This window comes from Schistocerca serialis, chromosome 1 (assembly GCF_023864345.2).
Source record: "Schistocerca serialis cubense isolate TAMUIC-IGC-003099 chromosome 1, iqSchSeri2.2, whole genome shotgun sequence".
Taxonomy (NCBI): domain Eukaryota; kingdom Metazoa; phylum Arthropoda; class Insecta; order Orthoptera; family Acrididae; genus Schistocerca; species Schistocerca serialis.
The window spans coordinates 314,824,422-314,843,592 of NC_064638.1; the positions used below are offsets into that span (position 1 = coordinate 314,824,422).

At 43.6% G+C, this 19,171-nt stretch overlaps 1 protein-coding gene across 1 annotated transcript in view; it reads left to right on the forward strand.

Annotated features, from left to right (window-relative positions):
• LOC126469690 (actin-interacting protein 1) overlaps nt 1-19,171 on the forward strand; it is a 166,407-nt gene that overhangs the window by 85,722 nt on the left and 61,514 nt on the right. Inside the window, exon 10 of the mRNA XM_050096856.1 lies at nt 12,436-12,650. Coding sequence (XP_049952813.1) covers nt 12,436-12,650 — 215 coding nt within the window. The remainder of the gene's footprint in view (nt 1-12,435; nt 12,651-19,171) is intronic.

A 19,171-nucleotide genomic window follows, 5' to 3' on the forward strand; every position in this document is an offset into this window, starting at 1 on the left:
TTATGGGAGCTAAATTTGAATATTTTTGTAAGTTGACCAGTAGATTTGATGGATTTCTTGAACTAAAGAAGGAACAGCGTGACACACATGTTAGGGTATACCACTGCATATTGGTTGGAGTTATACAATAGTTCATTTAGAAGAAGACCTTTGTTGCAGTGACTTCGTAGTTTAACATGTAGAAATATTAACAAACTATGTCCTGTTAGTAAAGAAGCCAAATCTTCTGACTTGATTAACTGGTTTGTTTTTGCAACTGCTGCACACTTGCAAGTTACAACCCAGAGTACATTTCACTGGTGAGTCAATTTTTAAGGTTTCCAATAAATTGCTAGTCTTCAGATGAAAGACTTAATAGAAATGGACCAGCAAGCATATATCCAGCTCTTTATTTAACTAAAGACAGTAATAAACATTTCAAACTAAACAATTTCAGGGATATTCGTCATGACAAAATTTATATAATATACACCCCTAAATATTTTTCATGTCCAATTGTGTTACTCAGCCAACTGATTCTGATGGTCAAGATGCCCGGCCACTGCTCCCACCACATTCCCCACACTCTCCCTCAACTTCTCACTCATAGTGTACAAAATCAGATGTAGAGAGCCCTTTTCAGTTGTAAACAGTTACCAGATTTATATTCATAGTCGCTTGGGTAATAGCATAGTTCAGAAATCATTCAGCATTTCAGTGAAGCCGAGCTGATGGCAATGGGGATTGTTCAAATGATACCGGTTTGGTACAGTTTTTGAGGTGAGGTGCCAGATTGAATTTTCAGACCCTTGCAGGCATCATGATTACTTCAAACAGTAGAACAGTCATTTACAAGCTAATTAGAACAAACAATGATGTAAAAGTATGTTTTTATTGTAAACAAAATCATAATTTCCTGAGAGAATAATTGAGGAGAGAGGGAGAACACAAGAGTATGTACTCCATGTGTGAAAGTAATTGCTCTGACAATGAAATAAAATTACTGTGAATGATTTGTAGATGAGAGATACTATTATATGAATCATTGTACGTACACTTACATGTACATCTAGTAATAACTTTTAAAGAAAGGTAGGAAATTTAAAATTATTAAGAATAAAAACTAATACAGTGAAGCTGTAATTGCAAAAATGTTTTGAACTTTAGTATTTGGCTACATGTTGTTTTGTTGTGGTCTTCAGTCCTGAGACTGGATTGATGCAGCTCTCCATGCTACTCTATCCTGTGCAAGCTCCTTCATCTCCCAGTACCTACTGCAACCTACATCCTTCTGAATCGGCTTAGTGTATTCATCTCTTGGTCTCCCTCTACGATTTTTACCCTCCACGGTGCCCTCCAATGCTAAATTTGTGATCCCTTGATGCCTCAAAACATGTCCTACCAACCGATCCCTTCTTCTAGCCAAGTTGTGCCACAAACTTCTCTTCTCCCCAATTCTATTCAATACCTCCTCATTAGTTATGTGATCTATCCACCTTATCTTCAGCATTCTTCTGTAGCACCACATTTCGAAAGCTTCTATTCTCTTTTTGTCCAAATTAGTTATTGTCCATGTTTCACTTCCATTCATGGCTACACTCCATACAAATACTTTCAGAAACGACTTCCTGACGCTTAAATCTATACTCGATGTTAACAAATTTCTCTTCTTCAGAAACGCTTTCCTTCCCATTGCCAGTCTACATTTTATATCCTCTCTACTTCGACCATCATCAGTTATTTTGCTCCCTAAATAGCAAAACTCCTTTACTACTTTAAGTGTCTCATTTCCTAATCTAATTCCCTCAGCATCACCTGATTTAATTTGATTACATTCCATTATCCTCGTTTTGCTTTTGTCGATGTTCATCTTATATCCTCCTTTCAAGACACTGTCCATTCCCTTCAACTGCTCTTCCAAGTCCTTTGCTGTCTCTGACAGAATTACAATGTCATCGGCGAACCTCAAAGTTTTTATTTCTTCTCCATGAGTTTTAATACCTACTCTGAATTTTTCTTTTGTTTCCTTTACTGCTTGCTCAATATACAGATTGAATAACATCGGGGAGAGGCTACAACCCTGTCTCACTCCCTTCCCAACCACTGCTTCCCTTTCATGCCCCTCGACTCTTATAACTGCCATCTGGTTTCTGTACAAATTGTAAATAGCCTTTCGCTCCCTGTATTTTACCCCTGCCACCTTCAGAATTTGAAAGAGAGTATTCCAGTTAACATTGTCAAAAGCTTTCTCTACGTCTACAAATGCTAGAAACGTAGGTTTGCCTTTCCTTAATCTTTCTTATAAGATAAGTCGTAAGGTTAGTATTGCCTCACGTGTTCCAACATTTCTACGGAATCCAAACTGATCTTCCCCGAGGTCCGCTTCTACTAGTTTTTCCATTCGTCTGTAAAGAATTCGCGTTAGTATTTTGCATCTGTGACTTATTAAACTGATAGTTCGGTAATTTTCACATCTGTCAACACCTGCTTTCTTTGGGATTGGAATTATTATATTCTTCTTGAAGTCTGTGGGTATTTCGCCTGTCTCATACATCTTGCTTACCAGATGGTAGAGTTTTGTCATGACTGGCTCTCCCAAGGCCATCAGTAGTTCTAATGGAATGTTGTCTACTCCCGGGGCATTGTTTCGACTCAGGTCTTTCAGTGCTCTGTCAAACTCTTCACGCAGTATCTTCTCTCCCATTTCATCTTCATCTACATCCTCTTCCATTTCCATAATATTGTCCTCAAGTACATCGCCCTTGTATAAACCCTCTATATACTCCTTCCACCTTTCTGCCTTCCCTTCTTTGCTTAGAACTGGGTTGCCATCTGAGCTCTTGATATTCATACAAGTGGTTCTCTTCTCTCCAAAGGTCTCTTTAATTTTCCTGTTGGCAGTATCTATCTTACCTCTAGTGAGACAAGCCTCTACATCCTTACATTTGTCCTCTAGCCATCCCTGCTTAGCCATTTTGCACTTCCTGTCGATCTCATTTTTGAGACGTTTGTATTCCTTTTTGCCTGCTTCATTTACTGCATTTTTATATTTTCTCCTTTCATCAATTAAATTCAATATTTCTTCTGTTACCCAAGGATTTCTATTAGCCCTCGTCTTTTTACCTACTTGATTGTCTGCTGCCTTCACTACTTCATCCCTCAGAGCTGCCCATTCTTCTTCTACTGTATTTCTTTCCCCCATTCCTGTCAATTGTTCCCTTATGCTCTCCCTGAAACTCTCTACAACCTCTGGTTCTTTCAGTTTATCCAGGTCCCATCTCCTTAAATTCCCATCTTTTTGCAGTTTCTTCAGTTTCAATCTGAAGTTCATAACCAATAGATTGTGGTCAGAATCCACATCTGCCCCTGGAAATGTCTTACAGTTTAATACCTGGTTCCTAAATCTCTGTCTTACCATTATATAATCTATCTGATACCTTTTAGTATCTCCAGGATTCGTCCAGGTATACAACCTTCTTTTATGATTCTTGAACCAAGTGTTAGCTATGATTAAGTTATGCTCTGTGCAAAATTCTACAAGGCGGCTTCCTCTTTCATTTCTTCCCTCCGATCCATATTCACCTACTATGTTTCCTTCTCTTCCTTTTCCTACTGACGAATTCCAGTCACCCATGACTATTAAATTTTCGTCTCCCTTCACTACCTAAATAATTTCTTTTATCTCATCATACATTTCATCTATTTCTTCATCATCTGCAGAGCTAGTTGGCATATAAACTTGTACTACTGTAGTAGGCATGGGCTTCGTGTCTATCTTGGCCACAATAATGCGTTCACTATGCTGTTTGTAGTAGCTAACCCGCACTCCTATTTTTTTATTCATTATTAAACCTACTCCTGCATTACCCCTATTTGATTTTGTATTTATAACCCTGTAATCACCTGACCAGAAGTCTTGTTCCTCCTGCCACCGAACTTCACTAATTCCCACTATATCTAACTTTAACCTATCCATTTCCTTTTTTAAACTTTCTAACCTACCTGCCCGATTAAGGGATCTGACATTCCACGCTCCGATCCGTAGAATGCCAGTTTTCTTTCTCCTGATAACGACGTCCTCCTGAGTAGTCCCCGCCCGGAGATCCGAATGGGGGACTATTTTACCTCCGGAATATTTTACCCAAGAGGACGCCATCATCATTTAACCATACAGTAAAGCTGCATGCCCTTGGGAAAAATTATGGCTGTAGTTTCCCCTTGCTTTCAGCCGTTCGTAGTACCAGAACAGCAAGGCCTTTTTGGTTATTGTTACAAGGCCAGATCAGTCAATCATCCAGACTGTTGCCCCTGCAACTACTGAAAAGGCTACATATTGTAGGAAATGGATACTTATCAAGTCTCTCTCAAAAGTAAAAATATATGAAAATGTCATAAGCTCCAATGGAGTACTTCAATATCAATCAAAGTGCATGAACATAATGCCACTATTCCTTTTATGTATGTTTCAGCTTCTTGCTGTGGAGTCTTATACCATCATAGTGTGATAAAATTTTAATTATCTAAAACATGTTTCAGAAACACAACTTAAAAGTACAGTCCACAAATATTTGTGTATTTAGATACTTGTTCATAAGTTATGTCTAATTAAAATATTAGCATGCACAAGCTTTTCAGTGCTTTATTCGTTTGACACATTTTCTGAATCACTCAGTGTCAATCGATGCAGTATGATTATCCATTTTTGATGATTTTTGTAATATAAATGACAGGCTTCATCAGAAAAAGTAAGAAATATTTTATTGTTTATGTAGCATTGTTACATTCAAAATTTACCTTGTTATCATAAGGGTAAGTTTAATGTGTTATATCCCTGTCAGTAATCAATCAGTACAGAGAACACATCATATAATTAACTCTACAGAGCTCAGTAACTAAGTGCTAGATCCCATTCCTCCATTGTTGTCAAGGTGATGAATTCACTCTTGTTGTTCATGTTTGGCATAATTAATAAGATACTTAGCCAACCACAAATTCAGACATATAGCTTCTGAGACAAGTTCCCTGTTCATGTAATACATTTGAAATGACAAAATCATCATAAGGTTATCCTGCTGCACATGACCCATTTATCTGCCAAGAAAAACTGGGCAGAGATTCGTGATACATTATCCAGTCAGCTTAGATAGGAAAGAAATACGGAGGAATGTGCACAAACAGAAATTGTATGATTTAATAGCCAAGCAAGCATCTCAACTCGATTCACCATGTCCTCTCCAAATTCGTCAATGGCCTGTTCTTATAAGTTCAAAAACAAACTATTGGTCACCCCTTTGAAAGAGCGTATTGGTTACTTTGGAGTGGTGTAGAACTGGTACCAGGTGATTATGTGACCTTTCACTGCTGACTTAAGTCATGGCAGTGTGTGGAATCGGCTCAGTAAGATGGGTCAACAAAGATGTAACAGAATGACAGAAAGGAACTGTTGTCTCTGGACATGCCTATGCGCCAGTGTGAAAGCAGTTGCGAGGTTTGTTAGTGTATCAACATACACTGTCCAAAATGTGTACACAGAATGGTTTACCATTCGCAGCCATGACAGGGCGTAAGAACAGTAGCTGTAAAAAGATCGTAACTAACTTAGGCTAAATGGGAGTGACCCACCTTGCCAGTGACAACCCGTTTCAAACCTGACAAGAGTTGCTGTTGTCATTGAATTCAGGTCTATCTCAACCATTCTTTGAGCATACATAGTGAAGGGAACTGCAAGCAAGGGATATTTTGAGCTGCTTGCCCCATAGAAAGCCATTTCTCAGTGGAACAAAAAGCTTCAAATCTTTGATGGGCTAAACAACACAGAAATCGGACAGCAGCAGATTGCAGGCATGTAATATGATTTGATGAGTCACAGTTTTGCTGCTTTTCAAATGATGAAAAGCACTGAATGCACTGATGGCCTAATAATATGTTTACCATGCTGTGTTTGTACAGTGCATTTTAGTCCTGAGGTGGTTGTGTGATGTTTTGGAGGGTTTTCGTTCCACAACTTAAGCCCACTTATTCAGGTTACCATGGGCATAAACCAGAATATTTAGGTCAATGTTCTCGGTGACCATGTATTGCCCTTTCTTCTATAACTTAAAGATAAGTATGCCATGGACACTTCTCTCTTCCAAGGTGACAATAGCTATGTTTATAGGTCTGCATGGATACATTCCTGGTTTGCTAAACACTTAGGACCTATCACACAAGGTCTGTTAAATTACCCAATTTTAATGTCATAGAAAGTGTCTAAGACTCCAGAATGAGATTTTCACTCTGCAGCGGAGTGTGCGCTGATATGAAACTTCCTGGCAGATTAAAACTGTGTGCCCGACCGAGACTCGAACTCGGGACCTTTGCCTTTCGCGGGCAAGTGCTCTACCAACTGAGCTACCGTAGCACGACTCACGCCCGGTACTCACAGCTTTACTTCTGCCAGTACCTCGTCTCGTACCTTCCAAACTTTACAGAAGCTCTGCTGCGAACCTTGCAGAACTAGCACTCCTGAAAGAAAGAATAATGCGGAGACATGGCTTAGCCACAGCCTGGGGGATGTTTCCAGAATGAGATTTTCACTCTGCAGCGGAGTGTGCGCTGATATGAAACTTCCTGGCAGATTAAAACTGTGTGCCCGACCGAGACTCGAACTCGGGACTCCCGAGTTCGAGTCTCGGTCAGGCACACAGTTTTAATCTGCCAGGAAGTTTCAGTGTGTAAGACTATTTAGAGCAGCGATTGAAATGTAACAGTCAACATCCTTGCAGCTTGTCCGCAGTTCATAGTCTAGTGGATAGCGTTGCTGCTGCTGGATCAAGGGATCCCAGGTTCGATTCCCAACTGGGTTGGGGATTTTCCCTGCCCGGGGACTGAGTGTTTGTGTTGTTTTCATCATCATTGTCATCATCTTCATCATCATTGTGACAGTGGCTAGATTAGACTATGTAAAAGAACTGGAGCGTAAAAAAGAAAAAAAAAAAAAAATGGGACTTCGTAAGGGCACTGATGACCACGCAGTTGACTGCCCACAAACCAAACGTCATCATCAACATCCTTTAGTGTAGTAGCTCTACAGGGTTTAATCACCAATGGGTGACATGAACAAGATGTGGCATACCTGAAATAACTTCTGGACTGTCTTCCTCACTGAAATTGGGTCTTTATGGCTAGATGTTCCTTCAGCATATGGATGTAGTTAGAGTGTGACTGAAATGATAAGGAAATTTAAATATAGATTTTGTGGTCAATATGATGTGGCACCTATTTTCTCCAAACATGTATTACATCTGTTACTGTTACAGAACCAAAGATGCATTTATATGAATCATTCAGATTCTAAGTTTGAACATATTCAGTTGATAGTCTTCGAAAAATATACCATATTCGTCCAGCATGAAGTGTTGGTAAGGGGTTTGAAATGCCAGTGGAATTTGATAATTCTTTGTTTTGAAGGTGTAAACAAAACTAGTAAACTCAATCAGTAGTTCTTGTGCAGAATTTCTGCTGTTTCGCCTTTCCCTGTGGATATACTGGGAAATCCTTGTATGGAAAATCTACACGTAGTAACTTTCCTCATACAGTATCCCCTTGGGATACACTATTAACACAACTCAGATGTGTACTGTGGGCGTCCACCTCTCTGGGCCACTGGCAACACCACCACAAGAGATGCACAATAAACTGTATGATAATGACATCAGCACACCATGTTTGTTGTCAACTATATCTCCTGCAGAAATGTGGTAACATGTAGAACCAGCTTTACTGAGAGAGGAGCCACAATCAGTGCTTTGTGGCAAAAGCACCAATTTTTCTGCAGATCACATGCCCACCTGTCATCGTGGAAGTATTCTTCCACTGGGCAGTTATAAAGGACACTGCCCAGCCAACCAGAGCCAGTTGGTATTGGGAGACACTCCAGTCCAACTGCTGATCCTCCATGGTACCTCAATTGGAGCTCCCATAGTGTCCGAGTCTTCGCTTTTTGTCTCATCATAATTATCCACGCTGGACTCGATGTCTGCTGTACCCGTGACCTGTCAGTGTACAACTCCCCATTGCTCCTGGATCATGCTGGCTGCACCCATGGCCTGTCTAACAAAGCCCATCTGTCCACATGTCTACAGCATATATGCTACCTCCAACTGGCCACGAGCTTCTGCCTTACCAGGCCATCTCTCCTAGAACATCCTCTACCAATATGGCTGCATCAATGTTGCCCTTGTCGGGACTCTTCTAGTGCTACGTCAGTGAATGTCGGTCAACTGGGACCAAGTAGTGTTGATTAATGTCCAAATGACTGTATTGTTGTATTCTATTATTGAGAGTAAATAAGTTTCATTTATTCCTGCTACTTGGGACATGTTAATTGGCGTGGCTCTTGGTCACAATGCAATACCGTGTTTTCTACTGAAAGATGTTGTGAAAAAGTAGCAATACTCGTCATTTTGAAAAGGAAGTACATTGTAGCTCATAGAAAAGGAACAATTGTGGCCTATTTTCCATATACACCCAATGTTTGCATGAACAGTGTTCACCAGAAATGTTGTAACTCACAACCGATGCCCCAGGTCTAAATGTACATCTATATTCTTTGAAACACTATGAAATGCATGCCAGAGGATACTTTTTATTGTATCATATACTGAACTTTTCTTCCATGTGATTGTATAGTAATGTAAACAAATAAAAACAAACTTTACCTTTCCGTTGATGGCCTTGCTGCAATTGACATGGGTATGTAATGAAAGGAATCACATTAGTGGGAATAACTGAAGTGTGTCTTGTTTTTTCAAGTTTGATTACAAGAAAAATGCTCACTTTTTACTTTCATTTAAAAAATATAGTACACAAGTAACTGCTAAACATTATTATTTTCAATTTAATTATTCGTACTGCAGTACCAATTTTAATACACATTCATCAGTACTAGTATGTGCACTGTTTTTGTGGGGGAATAATTTGATGAGAAAATCGCTTTTGTAATTCATATTTTTTAATAAGCCTCTCTTTTTATCCCCTGGAAACTTATGACATTGCTCAAATATGATCTGCAGCACGGACGGCTTCTCTGTCTTAAGCCTGACACATCTGTTGGATAATTTATAACTGTAACTGTAAAATTTTTTATTCACAATGTTTCACTTGCCTGTGATGGACACGACAGATTATTAGTTTTGACTCTTATGATTCATTATCAGAGCTAAAAATCCAGAAAACAATAAAGTGTAAAATTATTTCTAAATCTAAAAAGTTATAAAAGTATACTCAATATATTGTTACGAAAAACAACACATCAAATACACTCCTGGAAATTGAAATAAGAACACCGTGAATTCATTGTCCCAGGAAGGGGAAACTTTATTGACACATTCCTGGGGTCAGATACATCACATGATCACACTGACAGAACCACAGGCACATAGACACAGGCAACAGAGCATGCACAATGTCGGCACTAGTACAGTGTATATCCACCTTTCGCAGCAATGCAGGCTGCTATTCTCCCATGGAGATGATCATAGAGATGCTGGATGTAGTCCTGCGGAACGGCTTGCCATGCCATTTCCACCTGGCGCCTCAGTTGGACCAGCGTTCGTGCTGGACGTGCAGACCGCGTGAGACGACGCTTCATCCAGTCCCAAACATGCTCAATGGGGGACAGATCCGGAGATCTTGCTGGCCAGGGTAGTTGACTTACATCTTCTAGAGCACGTTGGGTGGCACGGGATACATGCGGACGTGCATTGTCCTGTTGGAACAGCAAGTTCCCTTGCCGGTCTAGGAATGGTAGAACGATGGGTTCGATGACGGTTTGGATGTACTGTGCACTATTCAGTGTCCCCTCGACGATCACCAGTGGTGTACGGCCAGTGTAGGAGATCGCTCCCCACACCATGATGCCGGGTGTTGGCCCTGTGTGCCTCGGTCGTATGCAGTCCTGATTGTGGCGCTCACCTGCACGGCGCCAAACACGCATACGACCATCATTAGCACCAAGGCAGAAGCGACTCTCATCGCTGAAGACGACACGTCTTCATTCGTCCCTCCATTCACGCCTGTCGCGACACCACTGGAGGCGGGCTGCACGATGTTGGGGCGTGAGCGGAAGATGGCCTAACGGTGTGCGGGACCGTAGCCCAGCTTCATGGAGACGGTTGCGAATGGTCCGCGCCGATACCCCAGGAGCAACAGTGTCCCTAATTTGCTGGGAAGTGGCGGTGCGGTCCCCTACGGCACTGCGTAGGATCCTACGGTCTTGGTGTGCATCCGTGCGTCGCTGCGGTCCAGTCCCAGATCGACGGGCACGTGCACCTTCCGCCGACCACTGGCGACAACATCGATGTACTGTGGAGACCTCAGGCCCCACGTGTTGAGCAATTCGGCGGTACGTCCACCCGGCCTCCCGCATGCCCACTATACGCCCTCGCTCAAAGTCCGTCAACTGCACATACGGTTCACGTCCACGCTGTCGCGGCATGCTACCAGTGTTAAAGACTGCGATGGAGCTCCGTATGCCACGGCAAACTGGCTGACACTGACAGCGGCGGTGCACAAATGCTGCGCAGCTAGCGCCATTCGACGGCCAACACCGCGGTTCCTGGTGTGTCCGCTGTGCCGTGCGTGTGATCATTGCTTGTACAGCCCTCTCGCAGTGTCCGGAGCAAGTATGGTGGGTCTGACACACCGGTGTCAATGTGTTCTTTTTTCCATTTCCAGGAGTGTAGTTGGCTATTGTCCATCATTATGTTGTCAACTGCTGTTCCTGCTCTTGCATCATAAAATGGAGCAATTGTGAGTAGAGGGTGCACAAGCATGCTTGGTCTGCATGAGCAGGCAATAAAATTTAAAAAATATGATGATATTATTTTTTATTTTTTGGTTTATTGACTGAGTAGTGTGTTGAAAAATCTTCAATTTAGTTCCATTGCAAAGAATTTGTCATAAAGAACTCGTTACTCAAGCGAAATATGATGTAGATTAGAACTGTTCTATTAGGAACAAAGTGTCTAATCCCAGTATTGGTAATTTCTATAATTTGATTCATTCCTACTTGAACTCTTTTAATATTTTTGTCTGATGTTTCTGCACAATGATATGATTCATTTTAAATTTAGAATACAAATTTAGATTAAAAAAACAAAAAGGCAGCAGATTCAGGAAATTGGTACCAAAACAATATTTGAGTTTTTGTAGTGTGACACAGGAGATCACAGTCGACCACCTGATATCTGTGAAGTTATAAAGAACCATACTTTGATATGGACACAAACAAAGAAAATACAAATATAAAAAAAAATGTGCACCTTTATTTCGGTGGTAAAAAAATGGTGCCCCCTTATTTTGGTGCTAATTCAAATTCATCCTGGAATGGCAGTGTTTTCAGGTGGTAAACAGCTTCTAGCATCCAGAAGGATAGCCTGAGGGCCACAGAAAGATATTTCTTGAGATAGTGCTTCACTCAAAAACAGTAGCACTTTGATACACACTTAACTTGCACGCCCACAAATTGTATAATAAAACTACTAATATTGGTGTGACAGATGGCAGTTATTTCAGGTGGCTGATACACAAACAAATAAAAGCTCTCCATTAATTGAATTGCTGATTATCTCGTTGTACTTAAAACTGCTACCTGCATTTGAAAAATGAAAGAGAAGTGGAATATTGTAGTTTGGGTCATCAGAAAGAATGGCTCTCTACCTGGGGTGGGATGGGATAATTAATCCACCACTTCAACCTCCTAGTGTCATCTGTGAAACGAGAATGTATTCAGCTTAGGAGACTGAAACCTGCTCACATTAGTTAATCAAGGAATTTATCAGGCAGAGGTAATCTCCCCCCCCCCCCCTTTTGTTCCTGGATTTTGCAGATTTGAAGACTCAAGGGATCTCCTCCCTCTTAACTGAGTCGAAAAGTCGAAATTTCACACAACTCCCTTTTATACAGAATGGAACTATTTTTCATGACCTCAGAAGGAGGTACCCTTGTAATCTTATGCTAGTTTTTTTAGTGTGTTGTAACTGCAACTTTTTCAATTATTATTTTCAATTAGTGATGTTATTTTCAATTAGTGATGTTATTTTCAATTAGTGATGTTATTTTCAATTAGTGATGTTATTTTCAATTAGTGATGTTATTTTCAATTATGTTCTGTAATTCTGTGTGAAAACTGTAATAAATTATTGCCATTTGTGACAAGTAAAAAATGTGTAAAAGACAAATACTTCATTCTGCACATGAAAGTATGGAAATTGGTGTGCTATCAGTAGTGCTGTTTAGCACACCTGAGATACCAACCGGAAATTTTGACTTGTAACTTGTTTTCCCGTGTACCTTCCAGACTCCACAATTTTAATTAGTCATAAATGTTCACAGAAACAAAAATTTGGCTAATGAATAAAAGATGTAGTCTTTTGTTATAAATTCTGTTTTAACATTATTTTAAAATTGTTTCAGGAGAGAATGACAGAATTGAAGGAAAGGGACATGGAAATCAAATTAATGGCATGAAAGCAGTGGATAATTTTCTTTACACCTGTGGAATTGATGACAGTATCAAGCAGGTTGATATTGCAACTAAAACATATCTTCCAACTGATGTGAAACTTGGTTCCCAGCCACGTGGTATGGATATCAAAGGAGAGACAATTGTAGCAGGCACAGTGAAAGAGGTGTGCATATAAGAACTATTGCTTTGTATATCAGTACTAGAAATATTTGCATTATTGTAAGCCGTACACCTACTAATGTGGTTGTTGTATGTTTCAGACTGACATTTCACATACAGTATGGAAAAAAAAGTTGCACCCCCACCTCCACGCTCGATCGTGCACGCGCGCGCGCGCGCGCACACACACACACACACACACACACACACACACACACACACACACACACACACACACACAAAAAGCATATGGCTTTATCGTGTAAGAAACATTGCTGGTAAACTCCTTAAAATGTTTTATTGTTATCACAGCTTAATTTTCCTTCAAGGCTAATGTGTTATGGAATGGCTGTACATTTTCAGACATTGTTCTTTATTTTTGTTATAATGATATTGGCCACCAATTTAATCTCTTTCACCAGTACATCTTCCAAAACTTGGGCCGCTTGTTATGTTTCTATATCATCTTTTACTTTCCTCATCATTCCTAAGAGTGTACGCATAAAAATAGATGTCCTTGCATAATCTCTTTCTTCATGTTTGTCATAGCATTCTCTGTCTTGGCTATTTACCTAGTAGTTAGTTTATGTGCGGAGAATATTCCCTCTTTCGTATTTTGGACACTCTGCCATCCATGCAGCACTCGTCGGTAGTTTCTAGCAGATTTACCACAGAGTACACAAGAATTTTAACATTACATGAAGAAGCTACATCATATGTGTCACTAATTCATTGGAAGACATGTCAAGGGGAAGGGATAGGGATAGTAGTGTACGGGTGGACAGAGAGAGAGAGAGAGAGAGAGAGAGAGAGAGAGAGAGAGAGAGAGAGATGAACGCTGTCTGGTGGAGTGTGCAAGGACTAGACTGCCAACAGGTAAAGCATCAGGAGGTTGTGGGGCAAGGAGGTAGGGGAAAAAGGAGAGAAGTGGGGAAAGGCAAGTGGGTTTGTTGCCAGAAGGCTGTAAATAAATAGGGTGGGAGATGAAAATGGTGAGCAGATTATAGGAGAGATGAGGTGAAAACTGTTGGTGGAGGGCGTGGGGAGAGTATGTTACTGAAGGTCGAGGCCAAAATAACTACAGGAGCAGAGAATTTGTTGTAGGGATAACTTCAGTCTGTGCAGTTCATAAAAGAAAGTAGTGGAGGGTAGGTTGCTGATGGCACAGGTAGTGAAGCTGCCATTGATCTCAAGTGTGTGACGTTCATCTGCATGGTGTGCACAGTTTGGCAGTGGCGGTGGCCGTTCATCCTGGTGGACGGCTGGTTGGTTGTCATACCAATATAAAAACTGTGGAACAATTTCACCAGAGCTGGTAAATGACATGGCTACTTTCAGAAGTGACATGTCCCTGGTGCGGTAGGATAAACCTGTTTTTGGACAAACAGGAAGTGCTGGTTGAGTGGATTGGGCAGATTTTGCAACTGGGTCTTCCACAGGGATATGATCCTTGTGGCAAGGAGTTGAGATTCTGAATGGCGTAGGGAGCAACTAGGATGTTGTGGAGGCTGGGTGAGCAACGGAACACCACTTTAGGAGGGGTAGGAAGTATCTTGGGTGGGGTCCCCCTCATTTCAGGGCACGATGATGGGAGTCAAGGCCTGGAAAAGGATGTGGTTCAGTTGTTCCTGTCCAGGGCTGTGCTGAGTGCTAAAGGGAATGCTCTTTTGTATGACTAGTTCTTGCGGATGGTGGCAGAATTGGGGGTGTGAGGGGAAATGACATGGGAAATCTGTTTGCAGTCTATGCCTAGGAGATAGGGTCTGTCTTTGAAGGCCTTGGTGAGACCCTCAGCACACTGAGCAACGGATTTTTTGTCACAGCAGATACGCTGGCCCTGGGTAGTCAGACTGTGTGAAAGGGATATTTTTGTGTGAAAGAGATGACAGCTGGTTGGTGGGCTTAATGTGGACAGAGGTGTGTGGAGTCATCAGGGAGGAGATGGTTAACATCTATTTATTTTTATCTAGGAAGGTGGCATGCTGGGTTGCTGCGGGCCATGTGAAGTGGAGTGGAGAGAAGTTGTTGAGGTTGTGAAGGAACGAAGATAGGGTGTCTTGGCCTGAGTCCAGACCATGGTGATATCATCAATGAACCTGTACCAGAGTGGGGGGTTTGGTGTTTTGGGAGGCTAGGAAGGTCTCTACATGGCCCATAAAAAGGTTGACATAGGAGGGTGCCATGCAGGTAGGTGCCCATAGCTGTGCTGCAGATTTGTTTATATACTTACCCTTCAAAGGAAAAGTAGTTGTGGGTTAGCATAAAGTTAGTAAGGTGTATGAGGAATCAGGTAGTGGGTTTGGAGTCTGAAGAATATCGGGAAAGGTAGTGTTTTATAGGAGCAAGACTATGGGCATGAGGGGTGTTGGTGGATAGGAAGGTGGCATCAACAATGACGATTAGGGATCCAGGAGGTAAAGGGATGGGGGATGGTGGAGAATCGATGAAGGAAGTGATAGGTGTCTTTGACGTGGAAGGCTAGATTACGGGCAGTTAGTGAGAGGTGTTGGTGAGTGAGGGCCAAAATTCTTTCAGTGGGGGCACAATAACCAGCCATAACAGGATGTCCAGGATTGTTGGGCTTGTGGATTTTGGGGAGCATGTAGAAGGTGGGTGTGTAGGGTGTCATAAGGGTGAGGAGGAAAATAGATTCAGAGGAGATGTTCTGGGATGGGCCTAAGGGTTTAAGCAGGGCTTGGAGTGTGTGTTGGACTTCCAGGTCCTTCTACCAGGTAGTCACCGAGATTCCGAACAACAGTGGTGGATCTGTTGTCTGAGGTAGGATGAGTAGGTCAGGATTAATTTTGAGGTTGGGTATGGCTGTTCTTTCTTCTACTGAAAGGTTCATGTTCTGAGAAAGGGACCTGGGAAAGGATGGTTAGGCTAAGTTGAAGGTAAGGAATTCCTGGAAGGTGACCAGTGGGTTGTTAGGAGGAGAATCACTGTCGGATGGTGGTGTGAACTGGAAGAGGCAGGGTTCAGTGTTAGAATTAGGGTGGTTTTGGTTGGAGGGATTTGCAGCAAAGAAGTGCTTCCATTGCAGAGATCAAGAGGAGGAGAGTAAGTCTTTGATGGTTCGGGTGTAGGACAAAGGTGAGGCCTTTAGATAGGACTGAAACTTTTGTGGAACTAAGGGTTTTAGTGGAAAGGTAAACAACAGTCTTACAAGAATCTTTTGTCTCTGGGTTTCAATTTGATGAAGGGTTGATTGGGAGTTTTGTGGGATGTGGCAAGTTGAAAAAGGTAGGCAGGGTTTCACTGCTTTGAGGGGTGGACGTGGAGTAACACTGTGGGTAAAATAGTAGTTGGATAGTGGTGCCCCTAAGTGGCAGTAGGGTGTCAGCAGGATGCATAACTTATGAAAGTGGTATCTGGAATCCTCCTTCGGGTGCTGGAGAAGGAGGGATTTAATTTTGGAGACGTGATGTATGGAGTAGGGATTGCAGTATCTTGCGGAGGAAGCACAGGTGGTTCTGGGATGCCTGTGCCACGGAGATGTGTTTTTGCAGTACCAGATCTGTGAGAGCCATGGATTGGCAGAATCTGAAAGGTCTAGCTCACAGGTCATAGTGAAAGGAGGGGTGGGATGCAGAGAAAGGAATCCTTACAGTTAGGCCATTTGGGTGGATTCTATGGTTTAGGCAGCATTTGAGAAACAGAATGTGAGACTGGGTTTTAGCCAGGAAAAGAGATATTTTCTGAACTGGTGCATAAAGGTGGAGCACAGAACCATTGTGGCATCAATGGTGTAAAGGAATGGGAATGATATAGAAATCGGCAATATAGCTGTTGATGGTTGTGAGAGGAGATGAATAAGCAAAAAGATGCATAAAGATAAATAACAATACTTAAAGATATGCAGGAAACATGCAGTTAAGCAAAAAGACACAGATAGTAAAAATACATGGAACCACAAGAAACCACTTAAAGATGAACACAAATATGTTAAAATCATACAGAAATGTGGGTGAAAAGGAGGAGTGACATATGGGAGTGTGTGTATGTTGCGATAAGCAAAGAGAGAGGGGGCTTAGGTCAAGAATCAAAAGTTTGTGGCACAGGCAGGTGTGGAAAACAAAAGGCTGAAGAACATCAGGATGAAGGACGAATTAGGATCAATGCAAATAAATGTAATGTAATTGTAACTATCAGAGGAAGTATTCCAGGGCATTGGCTAACACACGAATAAACTGCGTGGTCACGAAGCCTGTGTTGTGCGTGGATGGTAGTTGATGCAGTGAAGTTCAGAAGCAGATTCACTTTGGAAGGTTGTGAATACAGGAAAGAAGAGAGAGAATAGCCACAGAAGAGTAATCCTGTAGAGGATAATAACAAAGGAAAACTTCACGGAGTTGTAGCATGGATGAACGCTGTTTGGGGAAAAATTAAACAATGGAAACTCCTTGTTGGAATATCATCAATGTAGAAAAAGGCAGACTACTACTTTTCATAAAAAAAGACACATCAAGTTGCAGACAGGCACAATTAAGACACTCTCATATAGCTGTCAACTACAGCCTTTGTCGGTAAAAGACAATCATACACAAGCACCATTTGCAACCTCTGCCCTTCCCCCCCCCCCCCCCCCCCCACGCGCACACACACACACACACACACACACACACACACACACACACACACGACTACCAACTCCAGCATTTCAGGCTGTAATGCAGCATCATGTGGTATGAAAGCAGAAATCTGGAGGGGTGAGGAAGGGGTAGGGGTAGGGGTAGGGGTAGGGTTAGGGTTTGGGATAGTAGTGTATGGGTGGGGAGAGAGAGAGAGAGAGAGAGAGAGAGAGAGACGAATGTTATCTGGTGGATTGTGCAGGGACTGCTAGCAAGTGGAGCATCAGGTGGTTGTGGAGTTGGAAGGTGGGGAAAAAAAGGAGAGGAATGGGAAGAGATGGATGGATGCGTTGTCTCAGGGCTGCAAATAAACTGAATGAGAGATGACAATGGGGAATAGATGGTAGGACAAGTGGCTGGAAATTGTTGGAAGGAGGGCGTGGTGACCGTATGTTACCGTAGGTTGAGGTCAGGATAATTATGGGAGCAGTGGCTGTGTTGTAAGGTTAACTCCCATCTGAGCAATTCAGAATAGGTGGTGGTGGAGCAAAGGATCCAGATGGCATGGCCAGTGAATCAGCCATTGAAATCAAATATTTTGTGTTCAGCTGCATGCTGTGCCACATGGTTGTTTGCTTGCTCTTTGCAACAGTTTGGCAGTGGCAGTGGGTCCTCATCCTGGTGGACAGCTGGTTGGTAGCCACACCAATATAAAAAGCTGTGCAATGATAGCAGCAGAGATGGTAAATAAGAAGGCTACTTTCACGGGTGAGCCAGCCCCTGCTGGGATAGGATAAATCTGTGCCAGGATTGGAATAGGAAGTGCTGGTTAGGTGGATACGCACGTTTTGCATCTGGGACTTCCTTTGCGGTGGCAAAGACTCCCTTGCTCAGTATGCTGAGGGAGTGGGGATGCACAGATGGGAGTTAACCTGGACAATATGTTCTATGCTCCCGTAATCATCCCACCCTCAACCTTTGGTAACATACTGTCCCTACACTTTTCACCCAACAGTTTCCATTCCCTCTGTCCTATCATCTCCTACCGATTCCCTTCTCCCAACCTGTTTATTTGCAACCCTCTGCCAATGCATCCGTTTGTCTTTTCCTATTCCTCTCCTTTTTTGCCCCCTCTCTTCCCCCTGTTGCCCCCCCCTTCCCCCCGTTGCCCCCTCCCTTCCCCCCATTGCCCCCCCTTCCCCCCGTTGCACCCCCCTTCCCCCCGTTGCACCCCCCTTCCCCCCGTTGCACCCCCCTTCCCCCCGTTGCACCCCCCTTCCCCCCGTTGCACCCCCCTTCCCCCCGTTGCACCCCCCTTCCCCCCGTTGCACCCCCCTTCCCCCCGTTGCACCCCCCTTCCCCCCGTTGCACCCCCCTTCCCCCCGTTGCACCCCCCGTTGCCCCCTCCCTTCCCCCCGTTGCACCCCCCGTTGCCCCCTCCCTTCCCCCCGTTGCACCCCCCGTTGCCACCTCCCTTCCCCCCGTTGCCCCCTCCCTTCCCCCCGTTGCCCCCTCCCTTCCCCCCGTTGCCCCCTCCCTTCCCCCCGTTGCCCCCTCCCTTCCCCCCGTTGCCCCCTCCCTTCCCCCCGTTGCCCCCTCCCTTCCCCCCGTTGCCCCCTCCCTTCCCCCCGTTGCCCCCTCCCTTCCCCCCCCGTTGCCCCCTCCCTTCCCCCCGTTGCCCCCTCCCTTCCCCCCCCGTTGCCCCCTCCCTTCCCCCCGTTGCCCCCTCCCTTCCCCCCGTTGCCCCGTCCCTTCCCCCCCGTTGCCCCCTCCCTCACCCCCCCGTTGCCCCCTCCCTCACCCCCCGTTGCCCCCTCCCTCCCCCCCCGTTGCCCCCTCCCTTCCCCCCCGTTGCCCCCTCCCTTCCCCCCCGTTGCCCCCTCCCTTCCCCCCCGTTGCCCCCTCCCTTCCCCCCGTTGCCCCCTCCCTCCCCCCCGTTGCCTCCTCCTTTCCC